We start from the raw sequence: 23,982 nt of genomic DNA on the forward strand, positions 1-23,982 counted from the left end.
CACTCACCAGATGGTAGAAACAAATCAGCATTCAATCCACCTCCTTAATCTCCGTCTGAAGTTTACCACTTTCTCAGTATTCAATCCGCAAGCATAAAGGAAAAGAAGATCCACATAGAGCAGTATCGTTTGATAAATGTATTAATCCCCAAACAGATACCCCCTTCAATATAAATGCGTACCACAAATGATAAACAACCAGGCATAAAAGTGTGCTTAATTATTTACTCGTTCTGGACACCTGAAGACCACTTTGGAGTAGAGTTGAGCGGACACCTGGATGTTCGGGTTCGGGTCCGAACCCGAACTCTGAACCCCATTGTAGTCAATGGGACACAGACTTTTAGGAAAAAAAATGCGCGGAGGTCCCCGCAATTCAATAACCAGACCCCCGCCGTCAATTAAAAAAAAAAATGACGTGCGGTTCCCCCTAAATATCCATAACCAGACCCGTTATCCGAGCACGTTGACCTGGCCGGCCGCAGAAAAGAGGGGGGGACAGAGTGCGGCCCCCCTCTCCTGAACCGCACCAGGCCACATGCCCTCAACATGGGGAGGATGTCCCCATGTTGATGGGGACAAGGGTCTCATCCCAACAACCCTTGACCGGTGGTTGTGGGGGTATGCGGGCGGGAGGCTTATCAGAATCTGGAAGACCCCTTTAACAAAGGGGACCCCAGATCCTGACCCCCCCTGTGTGAAATGGTAATGGAGTACACTGTACCCCTACCATTTCACAAAGGAAGTGTAAATTCTTGTAAAAAAAAAACATACACACCGTAGAATAAAGTCCTTTATTAATACAAAATAAATAAACTCCAGCGGTGATAATCCACTCGTTCCCGGCTTCCTGCTCCAACGATGTCCTGATCCAGCGACGAGTGCGGGTGATCTCCAGCGATGAGAAGATCCAGTGACGGGTGATCTCCGCTCCAGCAATGAGAAGATCCATCCATCCGGAGCGCAGCATCGCCGACCTCCTCTCACCGCTGGACACAGCCCAGCGAATGGCGCGCTGGAGCTGTGACATTACTTATATAGAGGAGGCAGGGCCACCCGTCACGTGACCCCGCACCCTCTGACGTACCCTCTGCTACATCACTGGGGAAGCCCAGAGTCTTCCCTCTTCCTGGGCTTCCCCAGTGACGTAGCAGAGGGTACGTCAGAGGGTGTGGGGTCACGTGACGGGTGGCCCTGCCTCCTCTATATAAGTAATGTCACAGCTCCAGCGCGTCATTCGCTGGGCTGTGTCCAGCGGTGAGAGGAGGTCGGCGATGCTGCACTCCGGATGGATGGATCTTCTCATCGCTGGAGCGGAGATCACCCATCGATGGATCTTCTCATCGCTGGAGATCACCCGCACTCGTCGCTGGATCAGGACATCGTTGGAGCAGGAAGCCGGGAACGAGTGGATTATCACCGTTGGAGTTTTTTTCTTTTTTTTATTATTAATAAAGGACTTTATTCTACGGTGTGTGTGTGTTTTTTTTTACAAGAATTTACACTTCCTTCGTGAAATAGTAGAGGTACAGTGTACCCCATTACCATTTCACACAGGGGGGGTCAGGATCTGGGGGTCCCCTTTGTTAAAGGGGTCTTCCAGATTCTGATAAGCCTCCCGCCCGCATACCCCCACAACCACCGGGCAAGGGTTGTGGGGATGAGACCCTTGTCCCCATCAACATGGGGACATCCTCCCCATGTTGAGGGCATGTGGCCTGGTGCGGTTCAGGAGAGGGGGAGGGGCCGCACTCTGTCCCCCCTCTTTTCTGCGGCCGGCCAGGTCAACGTGCTCGGATAACGGGTCTGGTTATGGATATTTAGGGGGAACCGCACGTCATTTTTTTTTTAATTGCCGGCGGGGTTCCCCTTAATATCCATACCAGACCTGAAGGGTCTGGTTATGGATATTTAGGGGGAACTGCACGTCATTTTTTTTTTTAAATTGACGGCGGGGTTCCCCTTAATATCCATACCAGACCTAAAGGGTCTGGTTATTGAATTTTGCGGGGACCTCCGTCCATTTTTTTCTCCCGGACCCAAACTTTTTCCAATTATTCGGGTTCGGGTCCGGGTTCGGGAAAAACCCAAAGTCCGTACCGAACCTGAACTTTACAGTTCGGGTTCGCTCAACTCTACTTTGGAGCGCTTCCTCTGCCGAGTTCCTGGTTCCTTCCCCGTGGAGCGCACACGTCACTTCCGGTTTCGGTGCTGTAGAGTCACGCCCTGACGCGTTTCGTCACTTCCGGACTTCATCTGAGGGCAGTACTCTCGAATGCACCAACCGGATTTAAATACTGTATCACCCGCCTCTAATTGACCGTAGACACATACTCGCGTCACCCGCGTCATTGCTCTCTCTTAGCCGTGATTGCTCACATTGCTCCAGTGAGGGTGGAAGTGCTTCCATCCAGGCCGTACTGCGCTACCGATGCCCTTCACTGTTGCCACCATGTATCGCAACTGAAGGCAGCAGCCGCCGCACAGCACGTCTGGACATGGAAGCATCTATTACTGGGCTTGTAAAGTGACAAAAGACCATAAATTAAAACGTTTAAGAATAAAATATGTGTACATATACATAGGACTGCTCAGAGCTGGATTAACACTTTGTGGCAAGACTGGGCAGAGATGACATGAAATCCTATACTGTACAAGTTGCAAGTCTTAATTAAAAAAAATATTTGGGTTTACATCCACTTTAACCTCTCAACTCTGGCACCACCCGACCCTTTAAGAGGTTTATGATGCCAGGAGGTGGGTGGGACTTAAGAGCACGTGACCTCCGTGATTGACAGTCATGGCAATCATGTGATCCGAAAACTGCTTGTGGTCGCAAGCTTTTGGTTAGGCACTAGAACTTGTGTTGAGAGCAAGCACCGCGTATGCTCTAACACAGCTTTGTGGACACCCACTCACCCAAATATGCGGCCCCTCTCCGCAAAGGACCAGGTGCCGTGAGGCCACATATTTGTGTGCAGCCGGCACCAAGGGGTTAATGGGAAACTTATGAAAATATATCTCTGCTGTTGTTTCAAACTCCCTTCTGATGATGCTAGTTCTCTTTCTGTCAGTCTAATCCTCTAATTGCATCACATGTTTGCTGCTATTGTTATTAGTTTGTGTTTTTATAGCTTTTTTTTTTTCTTTTACCACGGGCAGATTTTTTAAATTTAATTACTTAAAAAAATGAAACTAGCAATGCATTTATTAGGCATATGACAATATTCTAATGTTTACAGGTACAGATTTCTATAGTTTAGGGAAGAAAGGTATTAGTTTTACTTTATTTTCTGGGTATGTTTCAGGATAAGTTGAACCTAAACAAGGAAACATCACCTAAACATGCTCTTACAATATATTTTGGTCTCTGTATTCTGTTACTTGTTTGTACTTAGGTAACCTAATTGGAACATGCAACTCTCTAGCTTGTGGCTATCATACATGCTGGGGTAAAGTGAATACTTGACACATGTTCCTGACATAAACCCAGTTCTTTGTCTAGCAAATATAGTGTTACTGATAAGTAATACTGGGCTCCAATCACAAAGTGACATTGTTCCCCTTAAAACACATGGTAAAATACCTTTCAGCGTTTATCAAAATACATTTCAGCATTTATTTTGGCATTCACAAAAAAATTGTTATTTTATGAATTCTTGCAGTATTTTAGTATTTATGTACATCGATAAATAGGGAGTGGTCAGCCGCCTGCTCCTTAATAACAACTAAACATTATGGTTGTTAAGGAGGGGTGGCCGCCATGTCCTTAACAACCGATGAGTCCCCGCGGACAGCTGAATATATAAAAAAGAATTATTGGCAATAAAAAAATCAGATTTTTTTTTTAAAGGGAGCTCCACACCAAAAGATGTTTTTAAAACGACGTGGGTTCCCTCAAAAATCCATACCAGACCCTTATCCAAGCATGCAGCCCGACAGGTCAGGAAAGGGAGTGGACAAGCGAGTGCCCCCCTCCTGAACCATACCAGGCCACATGCCCTTAACATGGAGGGTTGCTTTGGGCCAAAGAAACTTGTCCCCATGTTGATAGGGACAAGGGCCTCTTCCTCACGTTGATGAGGAAAAGGGTCTCTACCATGGCTGGTGGTTGTGGGGGTCTGCAGGTGAGGGGCTTAACCTCCCTGGCGGTATGATTCTGTCTGGAATTACGTACCAAAAGCGGTAGAATTATTTTGCAAGGAAATTTGGCGTTTTATACTGTAGGCCTGTAATTTTTAGAAATAACTCACTTAAATCTGACCAAGCAAGAGTCTTGTAGGCATCCCGGGTATGATTTAAAAAAAAAAAAAAAATGATAAATTATAATATAATAAATAATTATAAATAATTATAACAAATAATAATATAATTATAATAAAAATTATTCAATAATGTAATCAACTCAAAATCACTGAAATGTGCTCAGTTGCAGAATTGTCGCTGTCATTATTTTTTTTTTTTTATGACGAATTTCCCCACAAATCGCTATCGCACAATTCTGCAAGTGATTATAATTTATTATCGCTGTTTTCTAGCTGATCTAAAACCATTTTTGACATAAAGGGACACTTTTGGACAATCTACAGTTTTTAGGCAGAAATGACATTTTTTTTTTTTATAAAAGTACATGTAGGGCACTGGGCAGACCACTAGGGACAAGGGGGGTGTGTATTTTTTACATACAGTACTGTAATCTATAAGATTACAGTATACTGTATGTAAAGTGTTTGTTTACTTTTTTGAATTTGGCGCCGTTCTCCGCTCCCGTGCGTCGTAACGTCGCAGGGAACGGAGATCGGCGGCACACGGGGAGACTGTGAATCAAGCGAGGAGGTCCCACTCGCTCACACAGCGGGGTGGCATCGCTGGATCCAGGGACAAGGTGAGTAATTTGCCTGCGGATCCAGCGAAAGGTAAGCCGCGCCGCTGCACGTCCACCCCGAGCGTGACTCGGGGATACCGATTTTAGCATTGAAAACCAACCCTGAGTCACGCTCGGGTTTACCGCCAGGGAGGTTAAACAAGGGGGCTCCCAGATCCCACCCCCATGTGAATGAGTAGGGGTACATAGTACCCCTACTCATTCACAAAAAAAATGTGAAGTGTAAGATACAAGACAGTTTTTGAAAATTCCTTTTTTTATAAAAGAAAAATAAGAAAAAATGTGTAGATCCTTTGTCATTCACGACACCTGCTGACATGCTGACCCGAAAAAAAAAAACAATCGCTCACACCGAAGGCTCCCATGCCCTTGTGACATCACCGTACCTGAACACACTTACTGTGCAGCCACCTGCCCAGTGCGCATGTAAAAAACAAGCTGCCCTCTGGGACCTATGACATATACCAGAAGGTTGCAACCAGGAGATGGGGGGTTGGTCTTTTCAAATAGTTTCATTTTATTGAAGTGAAGAAAAATTTAAGATACATTTTATTCAGTCCTAATAACTTATTAATCATTAGGCCTAGGTTTTTCAACAGTTATGCAAGCTTGAATCAGCTCCAATCTGTGTTTTACAATTATCTAAAATATATGTCCTAATTTAATTTTATAGCTGTAAGGGTCTTCCATTTTCACAGTTAAACACCATTCACACTCTCCTACCATTCCTCTAAAACCATGTTAATAGTACAACCATTACCCTATGATACCATAATAGCCCAAAATGTGTTTCTCCTTTGGACTTCCCTTGAGTGACTGTATAAAACATGACTGCTGATTTTTTTTGATACGTAAGCATCTCTTTTACTTGTCATATGATTAGACAATGACAGAGCAGTACTGCTTTGTTAAAGTGATCACTGTTCTCTTACCTCTTGCCAGAATGTTTGAAGTTAGACTGACAAATGTTTGGCAAAGAAATAGAGCTTTGATTGGTAGAGAGTGTTGTCACTCACTTTACTTGTATGAATGCTGCTGTGCTGGAAAGTTTAGGAAATTAATATGAACACAGATGCAGGTATATACTGTATGCTAGTTGCTTAAATATATACATTTTAATTGTATATACAACTGAATGAAATTGTGTGTGTTTTAAAGCTTACTTAGAGTATAGCTTTACCTTCTTTTGATAATTAGTGTTTTGCATCTAAGCAAAATTATTCTTGAGCAGAGATATTAATTTAAAATAGTTTACCTGACTAGTGTATAATGCTCCTTGTAGCCAGTCATATGTTTGTATGAAATTACATAAAAATGAACAACTACAGTACAAGAAAACACTAAAGCTTTGTTGAGTACAAATATTTAAATCTTGTGTACACATGTAAATTTGGTCACTGTATTATATTCTATAAAATATTAGAATATTATAATTATGTATGTGACCATCTAAAAGACTAAAAATCTAATCCATAAAAAAATGTTTGAAGTTTGTACATAAGGACAACCACCCTGCAATAAATTAACAGTACGACTAAAAAAAAGAAAGGCTGAGTATTGAGAACATATCTTTATTTAATACTAGCTGAATACCCGGCGTTGCCCGGTCTTCCTATCTTAACCTTTTGGGGAGGAAAATCATAGTAATATAAATATACCCATATTTTATATAAGGGTGTAGGTAAGGGTTAATTTAACTGTCATATATTTTTATTTGGCATATAAGTAATATGTGTACCAGGTATTATTGAAATATCTCCAGGCATACAGAAGTTTTGTGGGAACATTGATTTGCATGGGACTTTAACCACTTGGGATCCGCCTGCCGTCAATTGACGGCTACAGTGCGGATCCCAAAAGCCAAACCGCCGTCAATTGACGGCCGCCCCTTTGGACGTTCCCCGCGCGCGCTCCAGAGCGCGCTGCGGGGAAAATCTGTGTTGGCCGTGTCCCTCGGACACAGCCAATTACAGATCGCCGCGAACGGCCAATCAGAGTGGCCGTTCGCGAGGCGATCTGTGCGGCCAATGAGAGAGGATCTCATATGTAAACATATGAGATCATCTCTCATTGCCGTTTTACACAGAGACAGCGGTGCTGTCTCTGGAGAGGAGACCGATCTGTGTCTCTTGTACATAGAGACATAGATCGGTCACCCCCCCAGTCACCCCCCCTCCACCTACAGTTAGAACACTAAGCAGGGATACATTTAACCCCTTCCTCACCCCCTAGTGTTAACCCCTTCAATGCCAGTCACATTTATACTGTAATTAGTGCATATTTATAGCACTGATCGCAGTATAAATGTGAATGGCGCCAAAAATGTGTCCGATGTGTCCGCCATAACGTCGCAGTCCATTAAAAATCGCAAATCGCCGCCATTTCTAGTAAAAAAAATAATTAAAAAATAATAATTCTGTCCCCTATTTTGTAAGCGCTATAACTTTTGCGCAAACCAGTCGCTTATTGCGATTTTTTTTTTTTTGTTTACCAAAAATATGTAGAAGAATACGTATCGGCCTAAACTGAGAAAAAAAAATGTTATTTTTTTTTTAAATTGGGATATTTATTATAGCAAGAAGTAAAAAATATTGTATTTTTTTCAAAATTGTCTCACTTTTTTGTTTATAGCGCAAAAAATAAAAACCGCACAGGCGATTAAATACCACCAAAAGAAAGCTCTACTTGTGGGGAAAAAAGGACGTCAATTTTGTTTGGGAGCCACGTCGCACGACCGCGCAATTGTTAGTTAAAGCGATGCAGTGCCGAAAGCTGAAATTTCACCTGGGCAGGAGGGGGGTATATGTGCCCAGTAAGCAAGTGGTTAAACAAAAACCCCGACCCTCACAAATGGGGGTAGTTAAGGGATAAATTAACTATCCTATAGTTTAAGTGGACATATAAGTAACATGTGACCAAGTGTTATCGACATATGTACAGCCGTTTGGAAGTTATGAAGTAACATGTATTTCCCATAGAGTTGAATGGGACTTTAAAGAAAAACCCCGACCATGGCAAATGGGGGTGGGTAAGGGTTAAACCACCTATCCTATGTTTGTTGCTGACATATAAGTAACATGTGTGCCAAGTTTCATGTTAATATCTTTAGCCGTTTGGACGTGATGCTGGAACATACATACATACACACACACGTTATATATAGATTCTAGCCATACATTAGTTTAATTCTTTATGCTTCTTTTGCTATCATAGCTTACACTCAAAAGATCATCTGTAGTTTTAAGTAATGTGAATGCTCACTTAAAGACAAATATAATCTTATGTAAATTACTACACCACGCTTTAATAATTAACATATTGTTCATTTGCACAGCAAATTTGTTCACTGCAGTTGTGTATTTAAGTTTAATTCTTTATTTATTTATTTATTTATCTTTGGCGCTTTATTTTATTTATTTTTCTCTTTAATCTTATTGGAGGGTTACTAAACATTAGCTGGTGTATATACTGCTTTTTCAGCAATAGAGATTACTTTTTACACTGTAGTTATAATGCATTCCTTTGTAAATAGAAAAATATAATACAATCTTTAAATATAAAAGAGCGTGTAATACCTATTTTATTTCATGTTTAAATTATACAAAGCGTATACATATATACTAGTGTTAAAGAAGGAATTGGAATATTTACTGATTTCCTTTGCATTAAATTGGTGGATGCAGTTCATATTATTGGCCAGAAGAGGTCAGGCTTGGTATGTTTAGCTTCACAGCTAAATCAGTTCTAGCTAAGCCTGCTCTCTCCTCCCCCTGGCTCAGTGATTCACCCTCCCATCTTTCCACACACACAAAGAGGAGCTGCTGTGCAGAAAAGACAATGTCGTTGACATGTTTTTCTATGGATGGATTATTTTTTCAATGCTAAGAAGAGCAATTTGACAGCTACTGGTATTGTGGATTACACAGGATCTATGTTCAATCAAATACCAAGGAAACATTGTAAGATATGGACATCAGAGGCTGCTGTCTGTGTTGGAAATGGCAAGTAGCTTTCTCCCTTCTCCTTTGTAGCTGGGGCTGGGTCTCTGGGCAGCTTCGTTATTCTATTGTGGAGGAGTCTGATCCAGGGACATGGGTAGGAAATGTAGCTCAGGATCTGGGCATAAAACGTGCAGAGATTGCTCAGCGCAGATTACATTTATCATTTGGGAAATACCAAAAATATTTTACTGTTAATAAGGAAAATGGAGGCTTGACTGTTAATGATAGGATTGATAGAGATATCCTATGTGGATCCAGTGTGAATTGTGTGCTGAATTTAGAGGTGGTTGCTGAAAATCCTTTAGAGCTTTTTAGCATAGACATAGAGATTCAGGATGTTAATGATAATTCTCCCAGATTCTTAACCAATGATTATCTTATTGAAACTACAGAGTTGTTGACAAATCCCGGTGTTCAGTTTGCCTTAGAAATTGCAAAGGATCTAGATGTTGGTATTAATGGTGTTAGTCAGTACATATTAAACACAAATCCTTATTTTTCATTATCTGTAAAGAATCGTGTAGATGGCACTCTCATCCCTCAGCTGATATTAGAGAAGGTGTTAGATAGGGAGGAAAAACAAGAACACAATCTTATCCTCACTGCTATAGATGGTGGAGAACCAGCTAGATCAGGATCCTGTCATATCACAATAACAGTGTTAGATATTAATGATAATCCACCAGTTTTTGATCAATCAGTTTATAAAATCAAACTGAAGGAAAATCTCCCTATAAATACAGTTGTATTGTTGTTAAATGCAACAGATCTGGATGAGGGGGCAAATGGAGAAATTCAGTATTATTTTGATAGTCACACTTCTGAAACCTCAATGCAGTTATTTGGTGTGAACCAGCATAGTGGAGAAATCTTTATCAAAGGAAATATTGATTATGAAGAGACACATCTTCATGAATTATCAATTAAAGCAGAAGATAAAGGATTACCAAAACAGATAGGGAATTGTCTGGTTCGGGTGGAAATAGAAGATATTAATGATAATTCTCCAGAAATTTATTTTTCCTCTTTGTCAAATGAGATTCCAGAAAGTATACCACTAGGAACAACTGTGGGATTAATTAATGTGAAAGATAAAGATTCTGGGAAAAATGGAGAAATACAATTGGAAATCTCTCCACAATTACCATTTAAGATAAGAACAGTTAAAAATCGCTATTCACTGATCACTGATGGGAATCTGGATAGAGAAAAAAATTCCCAATATACTATTGAACTGACAGCTACTGATTTAGGCTCTCCGGCTTTGTCCAGTAAGATTATTTTTAGTCTCAGGGTTTCTGATGTTAATGATAATGAACCAACATTTACACAATCTACCTATAATGCCTTCATTAATGAGAACAGTGACCCTGGGACTCTTCTATGTACAGTGTCTGCTACTGATGCAGATGAGGGGGTTAACTCTGATTTGGTTTACTCTATAGTGGAAACCCAGATAGATGGATCCTCTATATCCTCTTTTGTTTACATTAATTCTAATAATGGTGATATATATGCTCAGCGTTCCTTTGACTATGAACACATTCAGACTCTACAAATCACCATAAAAGTAGAGGATTCTGGATCTCCAAAGTTATTTTCTACTGTCCCTGTCTTTATATTCATTTTGGATACAAATGACAACTCCCCCACCCTGCTGTATCCAGAACACTCCGAAGATCTCACTGTCCAAGAGAGGATCCCAAAATCTACAAGTGCTGGATATCTGGTGACCAAACTGACTGCAGTGGATCTGGACTCTGGTCACAATGCTTGGTTGGCCTTTAACCTCATTGATCCTGCCAGTTCTTTGATATTCCAGGTGTCTAAACATACAGGAGAGGTCCGCACTGTACAAGGATTTCAGGAGCTAGAAAATACAGAGCAGCAGCTTGCCATCTCTATCAGTGATCATGGGAATCCCCCATTATCTACCACTGTCACAGTACTTATTAGTATAGCAGATAATCTTGTAGTAGAGAAACCCAGATCTGGGGATTTTCTCACAAACGCCAAACCCCCATCAGATATGACTTTATATTTAATTGTTTCTCTTGTGGCTATCAGTTTGGTTTCCCTTGTGACTTTCATTATATTAGTAGTGAAATGTCTGAGGAAAGAAAGTTATAGTAGCAGTTGCTGTTATCTTAGTGAGTCTGACACCAAATCATACATGGATCAGTATCAGCCAGCTCTTTTCCTGAATACAGATGGAACCCTAAAATACATGGAGGTCAGGATGGTTCCTCCAGGAGTACAGGGACAATGTTACCAAACGAATGTGCCCCCAGCCCCACAACAGAGGGATTCTGCTTTTCTACAGTATCTGGATTTTCCTCAGCTACGGGAACTAGTGAAAGACAATGATAACACATCAGATACAAGCTGCTTAAATGACCCAAGCAAGGTGAGGTATTATTATTATTATTTAAGATGTAGTTGTTATTTTAATTCATAGCTTCTCGTGCAAAATTGTGGGTAATTATCAATACTCAAGGCCTAATTTTAAGTTTCCACTCTCCAATAATGGAACAACCCCACTGTGTCTTACAATGCAGTATGGTGAGCGCCTAAAGGATGGATCCCTGCATTGTTGGGTATATGATGTAGGCATATGTATATAAACAGAATTTGAAAAGTTTAAAATCATGCTATTACTACAATAAAACTTGCTAGTAGTACTTCAAAGCATTGGTTGTATTCATCTTTCTCTACATGGGCTTAAGTTCTAATTCTGAAAGGGTATGTCAACTCTTTAGGCTGGGTTCACATTAGTGTGAATTCAATGCAGGTTTCCCCGCATCCAATTGGCATGACAGGAGAGTGTGCCCGGCTCCCAATGGAGCCGATTCACACATCTTGATGGTGGCCACGGAGCGGATTGCACAGAGGTCCTGTGCATCTTCGGCTCCGTCTAAGGTTTGAATTCAGGCAAAAATTCGGGCCTGATTCATCCCTGAAACGGAGAACAGGTATGCACTGAACCCCTGCTGTGAGCCGCTTCCGAACTAAGTGTAAACCCAGCCTCAAAATGAATGTCTGCCTAATGCATTTGCCTTATTTGGCTCCTTTTGGTCTGGTAATCGTGCCACTGAAAGAGTTTTGTTATATCTGTTTAAAATGATCTTGCCAGAGATCTTGTGAGCCTAACTTCCTGTGTTCTCTTTCTGTGCTGAATGTTATCAGTTGCATTTTTCACAGCTATATATGAGGAATACAGAACCACATCCTCTATGCTATGGGCAAGAGGAGAAGGGCGGCATCCTGTAGTCTTACCCTGTTTTTGTTGTCCTGATACAGTGGTTTGAGTGATCGCAGTCATCCTAGGACAGTACGTGTGTTATTGGCAGAATTACTAGGTGAAAAGAAAAAGAAAAAAGTGTGGCGAAAGAAAAATTATGTAGCCATCACATCAAAGGATGGTAAGATGCAATATATAATATTTTTGTTTTTGGGTTTAGATACACTTTAATTAGTGGCAACTTTGATTTAGAGCAGAAGTAATGTGAAGTAAGTGAGACTTAATTTGCAAGTATGCGCAGTATATTTACACATTATTTTACAAGTTTGCTCTCCTCCAACGCTGAATGATCTTTGCTGTCAGTCGCTGCTTTTCCCCACCACTATTAACTTGCTTGTTTGCTGCTTCTTTCGGGTCTCCAATCATCCTCTTCAGCCCATATGGGATTGTATGAATTTATTTATTTCTCTTTTATTGGTTGAACTAGATGGATTTGTGTCTTTTTTCAACCTGACTAACTATGTAACTATCTAATTATGTAACCATTTGGCATCCACCTGGGCATGCTCACAAGAGTTATCATACCTGGCTCCATTATTGGCAGGACGTAGCTGGAGTGTACACTATATGCTGCATGTGCTGTACATTGTTCACAGAAAGTAAGAAGAAAGTAAAAACCTGCTAGAAGCAGGAAGCAGCAGGTTTTCAAGGGTAGGTTCACACTTGTGTACATAAGTAAAAACTCAAGACCATTCACCTGCTTTTGTGCATTTTATGTGCATTTACCTGCATTTTTATGCACTTTTTTCTGCATATTGTGTTTTCAAGATGCTGTCACTGTACATGCGAATCATCTGCCAGCCATCAGTTTTTATTGCTCTTTCCTTTCCGCTGCATTAATTTACTGTGCATTTTGCTGAGTTCATTTGCATTTATGTGCATAGAAGTGCGGATGCAGTTTAACCTGGTTGACAGCTGTGTTCAAGTATGAACTGAGGACATGGCAACCACTGTTTTCTGTGTGCGCTTGTAGCAAGCTGATTTTTTCTTCTGCAAAAAAACAGAGCTCTCTGCACAAATCTGAACTGGTCCTAAATAAGTATGAAATACATATTTTGCAATTCAGTAGTCACAATGTATTACCAAGTCAAAAGATATTTTTGGAAAAATTATGTGTGTGACAGTTAAAACATACACCGATCAGCCATAGCATCATGACCACTCACCTAATATTGAGTAGGTGCCCTTTTTGCTGCCAAAACAGCCCTGACCAAATCGAGGCATGGACTCCCCTGTACAAAGCATCACAATGCCACTGTTCTTCCTACACTGCATCCTGGTGCCATCTCTTTCCCAGGTAAGCCACGCATATGCACCCAGCCATCCATATGATGTAAAAGAAAAAAACATGTTTCATCAGTCCATGCCATCTTATTCCATTGCTCTGGATTATAGTTCTGATGCTCATGTGCCCATTGTGGGTGCTATAGTCTGTAGACACAGATAAGCATGGGCACCCTGACTTGCCTGAGGCTACACAGCCCCTTACACAACAAACTGAACAGCACTGTGTGTTCTGATACTGTCCTACCAGAACCAGCATTAACTAATTAAGCAATTTTAACTACAGTAGCTGTTCTGTTGCGCACGGGTTAGCATTCGCTCCCTACATTCATCAAAGAACCTTGGCGGTCATAACCTTGCTGCTGTTTCACTAGTTTTCCTTCCTTGAACCACTGTTGGTAGGTCCTAACCGCTGCAGACAAAGAACATCCCACCAAGGCTGCAGTTTTGGAATTGCTCTGTCCCAATTGTTTAGCCATTACAATTTGGTCCTTTCTCAAATCGTTACAGTTACAGTTTCAACACCTGTCAGTGGTCATTAGGTTATGACCGATCAGTGTATGCTCCTTTTTATTAGTGCAGTACATTTACTCTTTGCTTGTCTTACTGTGCTTTTTGTGTCAAATTGAGATTTTCTATTTTTTTTTTTAAGTAATCTTTGGCACCTTTTTATTTAATTGTATTTATTTTTTAATCAATTATAGAACTGGGTATTTATCACAAAAATAAAAGGGAAACGTAGAAGTAGGTAATGTCATCCAAACCATAATTTATTTTTTTCTTGTTCAGTTTTTATTAGTAGTAATGTTATTGTAATGATAAGCACAGCAAGTGTACAATGTGTGAATAAAGACTAATGCTTCGTACACACGATCGGAATTTCCGATGACAAAAGTCTGTGTTTAGAAATAGGACATGTTTTTTTTTTCGATGGAAAAAAAAAGATAGGAAACTTCTATCGTCTGTGTGCAACTCTGACAGAGAAAAAACCTACGCATGCTCAGAATCAAGTCGACACATGCTCGGAAGCATTGAACTTATATAAAACATTTACATATATTAACATAAGGGCACTACTGTACTTGTGATGTATCCAGATAGGGAAAATTCCGGGTATGATTTGTACTCTATATGCAGTAAATGTTGCAAGTAAAATTCAATCTATGTAAGGAAACATTCACTTTAACATGATGTTACACTTTTTTTTTCTGTATGAATTTGGTTTCTTACAGTATATGTATGGACTTTGGTAGTCTACTCGAAAACATGATCTGTATAGCTTTTTGATTTTGTGTACATTGTGGCAAAAGGTTTTTTACAGTTTGTAGTGAACTAAAAAAGTAAATAGAACTCAAATGTACATGTCTGTGACAATTACAAAAGGGATTAAAAATATTGTTATAAGTTAGATTAAATGCATTTTTTTCAATGCACCATTAGTGCACACATTATTTATACATACAGTAAAATAGGTAAGAAAGGTTTAGATAAGACACTTAATATATAAGAATACACTACAACGTTTATTTTTTTTTTTTTTTTTTTTTTTTTGCGTAACATTTGTTTAACAGTGAGTTGGTAGACTTTGAGGTTTTGTTCTTTTCTTTAGTAATATTGTTTTACCAACGCATCAACATATTCAACATATACCAAAACCATGTCAAATTGTAGCTTTAAACAAACCTCAAGCCAATAACAAGGTAAAATCAAAACATAAAATACAACTGTTTTTTTCTGCAATATTCACCTCTAAACCAGATATTTTCTCTGCAGTAATTTTTTTCCACTATATGTCCTCATTCTAATGGCCAGCATACTTAATCATATTTCCTATGAGCCGGGTCATCCCACAAACCACTCCAGCCTGCGAAGCAGCACAGTGATGAGCCCTTTCCTCTGTCACTCTGCTTTAACTTCCCGTGTGTATGCTTTTTGCCAGCTTATGAACTAATTTTGTGGGATCATGTCAGGTTTCAGCTCTGCTATACAGTTACAGCAAGAACTGGATAAAAGGTAAAATTCACTGCTTGCATTAAAAAAAAGTAACAATATATTAATAATTAAAGAGCTGAATTAATGCATGCCTTTTATATTTGCCTGCAGTTCAGCTTTAAATTATAAAATGTCTCACTCAAACGCAAATATAATTATCAAGAGCTATAATGTATTTTAACCACACTACATTTTTAACACCGTTGATAACTTGACAGTTGTGGTACACTGTATGTATAATACATAATTTCGGAATATTATGCATTCATCGAAACCAAAAAGTATATAATACCCTTTTTTATTTAATTATAACAGCATATAAAGAAATAGTAAAAAAAAAAAAAAACAATTGTCATTTTAACAGGATTTCTTCACATTACATTGGTGGGTGGGTGAGGTTTACATTATTGGCCAGAAGAGGGCAGAATTAGCACATTTAGTAGCACAGCTAGATGCATTTGGGTTAGCTCTGCACTCTCCTCCCCCTGGCTCAGTGATTCACCCTCCCTTCTTTCCTTACACACAAAGAAGAGCTGCGGTACAGAAAAGACAATGTCGTGGACAGGTTTTTCTCTGGATTGATTATTTTTTCAATGTTAAGAAGATAATTTTGACAGCTACAGGCATTGTGGATTACACAGGATCTATGTTCCATCAAATACCAAGGAAATATTGTAAGATATGGACATCAGAGACTGCTGTCTGTGTTGGAAATGGCAAGTAGCTTTCTCCCTTCTCCTTTGTAGCTGGGGCTGGGTCTCTGGGCAGCTTCGTTATTCTATTGTGGAGGAGTCTGATCCAGGGACATGGGTAGGGAATGTAGCTCAGGATCTGGGCATAAAACGTGCAGAGATTGCTCAGCGCAGATTACATTTGTCAGCTGAGAAATACCAAAAATATTTTACTGTAAATAAGGAAAATGGAGGCTTGACTGTTAATGATAGGATTGATAGAGAGATCCTTTGTGGATTCAGTGTGAATTGTGTGCTGAATTTAGAGGTGGTTGCTGAAAATCCTTTGGAGATGTTTAGCATAGACATAGAGATTCAGGATATCAATGATAATTCTCCTACATTCTTAACTAATGAGTATCTTATTGAAATTACAGAAATATTCACTAGTGCTGGTACTCAGTTTGCCTTAGCAATTGCAAAGGATCTAGATGTTGGTATTAATGGTGTTAGTCAGTACATATTAAACACAAATCCTTATTTCTCATTATCTGTAAAGAATCGTGTAGATGGCACTCTCATTCCTCAGCTGATATTAGAGAAGGTGTTAGATAGGGAGGAGAAACGAGAACACAATCTTATTCTCACTGCTATAGATGGAGGAGAACCAGCTAGATCAGGATCCTGTCACATCACAATAAAAGTGTTAGATATTAATGATAATCCACCAGTGTTTGATCAATCAGTTTATAAGATCAAACTGAAGGAAAATCTCCCTATAAATACAGTTGTATTGTCATTAAATGCAACGGATCTAGATGAAGGGGCAAATGGAGAAATTCTGTATTATTTTGATAGTCACACTTCTGAAACCTCAGTGCAGTTATTTGGTGTGAACCAGCATAGTGGAGAAATCTTTATCAAAGGAAATATTGATTATGAAGAGACACATCTTCATGAATTATCAATTAAAGCAGAAGATAAAGGATTACCTAGACTGATAGGGAATTGTCTGGTTCGGGTGGAAATAGAAGATATTAATGATAATTCTCCAGAAATTTATTTTTCCTCTTTGACAAATGAGATTCTGGAAAGTATACCACTAGGAACAACTGTGGGATTAATTAATGTGAGAGATAAAGATTCTGGGAAAAATGGAGAAATACAATTGGATATCTCTCCACAATTACCATTCAAGATCAGAACAGTTAAAAATCGTTATTCACTAATCACTGATGGAAATCTAGATAGAGAAAAACATTCCCAATATACTATTGAACTGACAGCTACTGATTTAGGCTCTCCGGCTTTGTCAAGTAGGATTATTGTTATTCTCAGGGTTTCTGATGTTAATGACAATGAACCAACATTTGCACAATCTACCTATAATGCCTTCAGTAAGGAGAACAGTGACCCAGGGGCTTTTCTATGTACAGTGTCTGCTACTGATGTAGATGAGGGGGTTAACTCTGATCTAGTTTACTCTATAGTGGAGACCCAGATAGATGGATCGTCTGTATCCTCTTTTGTTTATATAAATTCTAATAATGGTGATATATATGCCCAGCGTTCCTTTGACTATGAACACATTCAGACACTACAAATCACCATAAAAGTAGAAGATTCTGGATCTCCAAAGTTATTTTCTACTGTCCCTGTCTTTATATTCATATTGGATACAAATGACAACTCCCCCACCTTGCTGTATCCAGAACACTCTGAGGATCTCATTGTCCAAGAGAGGATCCCAAAATCTACAAGTGCTGGATATCTGGTGACAAAACTGACTGTGGTGGATCTGGACTCTGGTCACAATGCTTGGTTGGCCTTTAACCTCATTGATCCTGGTAGTTCTTCTCTATTCCAAGTGTCCAAACATACAGGAGAGGTCAGGACTGTACGAGGATTTCAGGAAGCAGAAAATACAGAACAGCAACTTGCCATCTCTATCAGTGATCATGGGGACCCCCCATTATCTACCACTGTCACTGTATTTGTCAGTATAGCAGATGAGGTTGTAGTAGAAAGACCTAAATCTGGAGATTTCCTCACAAACTCCAAACCTACATCAGATATGACTTTATATTTAATTGTTTCTCTTGTGGCTATCAGTTTGGTTTCCCTTGTGACTTTCATTATATTATTGGTGAAGTGCCTGAGGAAAGAAAGTTATGGTTATAGTAGCAGTTGCTGTTATCTGAGTGGGTCTGACACCAAACCATACATGGATCAGTATCAGCCGGCTCTTTTCCTGAATACAGATGGAACCCTAAAATACATGGAGGTCAGGATGGTTCCTCCAGGAGTACAGGGACAATGTTACCAAACTAATGTGCCCCCAGCCCCACAACAGAGGGATTCTGCTTTTCTACAGTATCTGGATTTTCCTCAGCTACGGGAATTAGTTAAAGACAATGATAGTACATCGGATGCAAGCTGCTTAAATGACCCAAGCAAGGTAAGGTATTCTTCTTATTATTTTAGGTTTAGTTTATATTTTAATTCATAGCTTCTCATGCTAAATTGTGCCAGACACCTGCTGTGAGCCACTTCCGCACTAAGTGTGAACCCAGACTCCAATGAATGTCTATACATCTTAATAAATCCGTGCTTAGGTGTAGGCTAGGCTGTAGCCTTCCCTTGGGGACCCCAATTAAGGATCTCCAAATGCAAGGTTTATATATATGAATAAAGGGTTAGTGGCGCTGCCTGTGAACTGAAAGATGATCTAGTAGATCGCCCTCCTACAGTGACAGTGTTCTATAGTCATTTTACTTGGCGTCTTAAAAATATTAGTGTGCTCAAATGCTCCACCTCCTATAGATAGTGGAATTTAAAATACCTTAATATAAAGCCCAAGTGCATTCATCAAAATCCTACTACATGCATTGACAACAACTTACAAACATCTGGTATAAAAGCCTATGGGCCAAATCCACAAAGACCCGGCGTAACGGCGAAATTCTAATTTAAGTTACACTGCCTTAAAATTTCTACCTAAGTGCCCAATCCACAAAGCACTTACCTAGAAATTTCTGGCCGTGTAACTTAAATTCCGCCGGCGCAAGGCGTTCCTCATTTCATGGGGGCGATTCCCATTTAAATGAGGCGCGCTCCCGCGCCGGCCGTACTGCGCATGCTCGTGACGTCATTTTCCCGACGTGCATAGCATGAAATTACGTTACGCCTGGCTTTGTGGATTGCGACGGGTCAATAAAGTTGCGTCGGGAAAAAAAAAAGATACGGCGCGAAAAAAAATTCAAATTCGAAAAAAAACGCGTCGCTAGACAGAAGGGTCTGCTTTTACATGGTGTACTAACTTTACACCATGTAAAAGCAGCCCTAATTTTGCGTATGCAAACTAAAACTTACGGAGAAAAAACGAAGCTGAAAAGCTTTGTGGATCTCCGTAAGTGCTAATTTGCATACCCGAGGCGGATGCGGTACTGCATCCTAAGATCCGGCAGTGTAATTGAGTTACACATGCCGGATCTTCTCCCTAACTATGGAAAACTGATTCTGTGGATCAGTTCCATAGTTAGGACCAGGGATACGACGGAGTAACAGCAGTTACTCCGTCGTATCTCTTTTGAGGATTTGGCCCAATGTTTCTAGAGTCTCCTCTTATAAGAGTGTAAGCAAATAAAAATAACATGCAGGCGTTTGTAGCCACGCTCAAAGTGGTGTATGTGTCCTTTAAAACTTCAACTAAACACAGTGCAAAAATTGATTGCAAAAATGAAACAATATATATGAAAGGCAGTCCAATCCTTTATGAAAGTTGATAACACGTGTAGCACTACCCCCGGAGGAGCCGCTGATTATATTTGGGAATGGCGTGTTTAAGTTACCTCTTCACTGTGTCTAGGGGTGATGGTAGTGCTGAGAGCAATAACAGAATGTCCAGGACCGTTGGTTGGCATTTTCAAATGCTTTATTTTCCCGGTCCAACACGACCAACATGTAAACTTGAGGTAGACAGGATAGGTTGGTGAAGGAAGAGCAAATTCACAGTATCAGGCTATGGATAGTAAAGTCAATCCTGCCCTTTAGAAATGGTACTTGTATGCGTCGCCACTCCTGCCGGAGTGGGTGAAGTGCCCCTGGACAGACCTCTCTCACAGGTCTGGCAGCCAGAGCGCCACTTAAAGCTTCTGGGAGGAACAAGTCTCTGCCACCGACTTGGCTCTATTTAAATTAGGATGATAGGTGAGACCTCTGCCACAGGCCTAGTGCTGAAATTGTGAACGGTAGAGCGAATCCTCCCAGTATGTCCCTTTGGGGTTACCGACTGACAGGTTGAATGTGACCTGTCAGTGTCCAGCCACCCAGATCCCCGATGGTTCGTTCTAGCCTTGTTGGATCACCTGCCTCTGGGTTCTCCTCAGACCGATCCCCCACCGAACAGCACTCAGCTTGGGATCTTCTCAATAGAAGGCTTGCATCTGATTTATATAGGCCTCACAGTCCCATCATGCTCCGGGAACTACCCATGTGATACCTACCCACGTGGGTAGGTATCACATGGGTAGGTACCGGAGCATGATGGGACTGTGAGGCCTATATAAGTCAGATGCAAGCCGCGCACCTGTCATTGCAGTGAGAAGAAGCGTCGTGTCAACATCGGGAGAAGGCTGAAGAAGAGAAGTGAAGAAGATGACGTCACAGTATAGTATATAGTATAGTATAGCGGCGGCCAGCCCTGAAGGAGAAGGCACCGGACAGCGGGAGGAAGAACCGGGGTGCGCCGAGTCAACAGCGGAGAGCGGCGAACATAGAAGAAGACCCCCCAGAGTGGAGAAGACCCCCGGAAAGCGTAGAAGACCCCCGGAGAGCGGAGAAGACCCCCAGAAAGTGGAGAAGACCCCCGGAAAGCGGAGAAGCCCCCCTGGATAGCAGAGAAGACTCCCGGATAGCGGAAGAAGAAGCCCCCCTGCAAAAAGAGCTAAAGAAGACAGGGGGTGCCTCCGGAGCAGACAAATAAATTATTTTAAAAACTCTTGTGTCGTGTGTTTATTAACTTTACCACTTTGCCTCCAGGTGAATGGTTAGGGGTACGATGTACCCCATATCCATTCACTTAGGGTGGGGGGCCGTTATCTGGGGGCCCCCTTATTTGAGGGGGCTCCCAGATTCCGATAAGCCCCCCGCCCGCAGACCGTGACAACCAACGGCCATGGCTGTCAGGAAGAGGCCCTGTCCTTATCAACATGGGGACAGGGTGCTCTGGGGTGGGGGGGCCCCGCAGTGCGCCCCCCTGCCCCAGAGCACCCAACCCCCCCATGTTGAGGGCATGCAGCCTGGTACGGCTCAGGAGGGGGGGGGGGGCGCTCACTCATCCCCACTCCTTTCCTGGCTGGCCGGGTAGCGTGCTTTGGATACGGGTCTGGTATGGATTGTAGGGGGACCCCTACGCCGTTTTTTCAGCGTAGGGGGGTCTCCTTACAACCCATACCAGACCTAAGGGCCTGGTATGCTCCTGAGGGGGGAACCCATGCCGGATTTTTATTTAAAATCCGGCGGGGAGTTCCTCCTCAGGATTCATAACAAACGCCGCACACGTGTAGAATTGGCGGGAATCCAAGTCGGATCCCCGTCGCATCTATGACGCGCTCGCTGGAAATGTGCTTTTACTATTCCAGCGAGTGCGAGATGTCGGCACCCTGTCGCCGAGAATCAGCGCGATGCTGTCGTGCTAAAAACACATTCTCGGCGGCAGGCACTGTATGTGTGTTAATGGCAGAATTATGAGGTGAAAAGAAAAAGAGTGTGGCGAAAGAAAAATAGTGTAGCCACTACATAAACGGATGGTAAGATGCAATATATAACATTTTGGTTTTTGGGTTTAGAAACACTTTTATTATTGGCAACTGTGATTTAGAGCAGAAGTAATGTGAAGTAAATTGAGTGAGTCTTGCCATAATTTGTAAGTATGCACAGTATATTTACGCATTATTTTACAAGTTTGCCCTCCTCCAACGCTGAATGATCTATGCTGTCAGTCGGTGCTTTTTCCCCACCACTCTTATCTTGCTTGTTTCCTATCATTCTCTTCAGCCCATATGGGATTGTATGAATTTATTTTTATTTCTCTTTTATTGGTTGAACTAGATGGACGTTTGTCTTTTTTTTCAACCTGACTAACTATCTAACTATCTAACCATTTGGCAGCCAACTGTCACATCATACTTCGCTCCATTCTTGGCAGGACGTAGCTGGAGTGTACATTATACACATTGTGTACATTGTTCCCAGAAAGTAAAAACCTACTAGAAGCAGGAAGCATCAGGTTTTCAAGGGCAGGTTCACACTTGTGTACATAAGTAAAAACTCAAGACCATTCACCTGCTTTTGTGCATTTTATGTGCATTTACATGCATTGTATGCACTTTTTTCCTACATATTGTGTTTTCAAGATGCTGTCACTGTACAGGCCAATAATCTGCCAGCTATCATTTTATATTGGTCTTTACTTCATGCTGCATTGATTTACTGTGCATTTTGTTGAGTTCATTTGCAATTTAACCTGGTTGACAGCTGTGTTCAAGTGAGAACTGAGGACATAGACAACCACTGTTTTCTGTGTGCCCGTGTAGCAAGCTGATTTTTCTTCTGCACAATGGGTCAGGGCTGTTTTGGTGCCATAGCATTATGACCACCCACCTAATATTGAGTAGGTGCCCTTTTTTATGCCAAAACAGCCCTGACCCATCGAGACATGGACTCTACTGTACAAAGCATCACAATGCCTCTGTTCTCTCCACACTATATCCTGGTGCCATCTCTTCCCCAGGTAAGCCATGCATATGCACCCGGCTATCCACATGATGTCAAAGAAAAAAACATGTTTCATCAGACCAGGTCACCTTCTTCCATTGCTTATAGTTCTGATGCTTTTGTGCCCATTGTGGCTGCTATTGTCTGTGGACACAGATCGACATGGGCACCCTGACTTGCCTGAGGCTACACAGCTTCTTACACAACAAACTGAACAGCACGGTGTGTTCTGATACTATCCTACCAGTCCAGAACCAGCATTAACTTTTCCAGCAATTTTAGCTACATTAGCTGTTATTAGCTGTTATGTTGTAAATACAATACAATACAATACAAATCATGATTTTTTTTTCTTGTTCAGTTTTTATTAGTAGTGATGTTATTGTAATGATAAGCACAGCAAGTGTACAATGTGTGAATAATGACTAAGGTCAGGTTTGTTTGTCTGTGGCTAGAATTAGCACACATATTACTGCAGTTTCAGGACCCATTCTGAAGATGCCACTTCCCTGTTTTGCAAATTCTCTGACAGCATAGTTTAATGATTGACCACTGTTATTGTTAGTTCATGTTTTTTTTTCTTGGTTTAACTTGATTGATATTTTTTTTATGGAAAAACATTGCATTTACTTATATTAATTTAAGGACTCTACTGTACTTGTGACGTATCCAGATAGAGAAAACTCTGCATATGATTTGTACTTGCAGTATATGTTTGTACTTTGTCAGTCTACTTGAAAACAGGATCTATATAGCTTTTTGATTTTGTGTACGTCATGGCAAAAGGTTTTTTTACAGTTTGTAGTGAACTACAAAAGTTAATAGAACTCTAATGTACATATCTGTGACAATTACAAAAGGGATTAAAAATATTTTAACAAGTTAGAGTAAATGCATTTTTTTTCAATGCACCATTAGTGCACACATTATTTACAACATAAAATAGGTAACACACGCACATTATTTACAACATAAAATAGGTAACACATGCACATTATTTACAACATAAAATAGGTAACACACACACATTATTTACAACATAAAATAGGTAACACACGCACATTATTTACA

The 23,982-nt window shown here is 40.8% G+C and overlaps 3 protein-coding genes across 29 annotated transcripts in view; all 3 read left to right on the top strand.

Moving 5' to 3' along the window:
- The window catches only part of LOC120932487 (protocadherin gamma-C5-like), a 721,441-nt gene that overhangs the window by 446,139 nt on the left and 251,320 nt on the right, over positions 1-23,982 (top strand). The gene's annotated exons all lie outside the window — the stretch shown is intronic.
- Positions 8,172-23,982, top strand: part of LOC120932491 (protocadherin gamma-C5-like) — a 241,030-nt gene continuing 225,219 nt past the window's right edge. Inside the window, 2 exon segments of the mRNA XM_040344940.1 lie at positions 8,172-11,095; positions 11,098-11,293. Of these exon segments, the coding sequence (XP_040200874.1) occupies positions 8,852-11,095; positions 11,098-11,253 (2,400 nt within the window). The 5' untranslated portion in view covers positions 8,172-8,851 and the 3' untranslated portion in view covers positions 11,254-11,293.
- Positions 15,842-18,564, top strand: LOC120932494 (protocadherin gamma-C5-like). The gene is given in 2 exon segments (XM_040344943.1): positions 15,842-18,394; positions 18,397-18,564. Coding segments are annotated over 2 exon segments (2,319 nt in total). The 5' UTR covers positions 15,842-16,144; the 3' UTR covers positions 18,466-18,564.

This window comes from Rana temporaria, chromosome 3 (assembly GCF_905171775.1).
Source record: "Rana temporaria chromosome 3, aRanTem1.1, whole genome shotgun sequence".
NCBI lineage: Eukaryota > Metazoa > Chordata > Amphibia > Anura > Ranidae > Rana > Rana temporaria.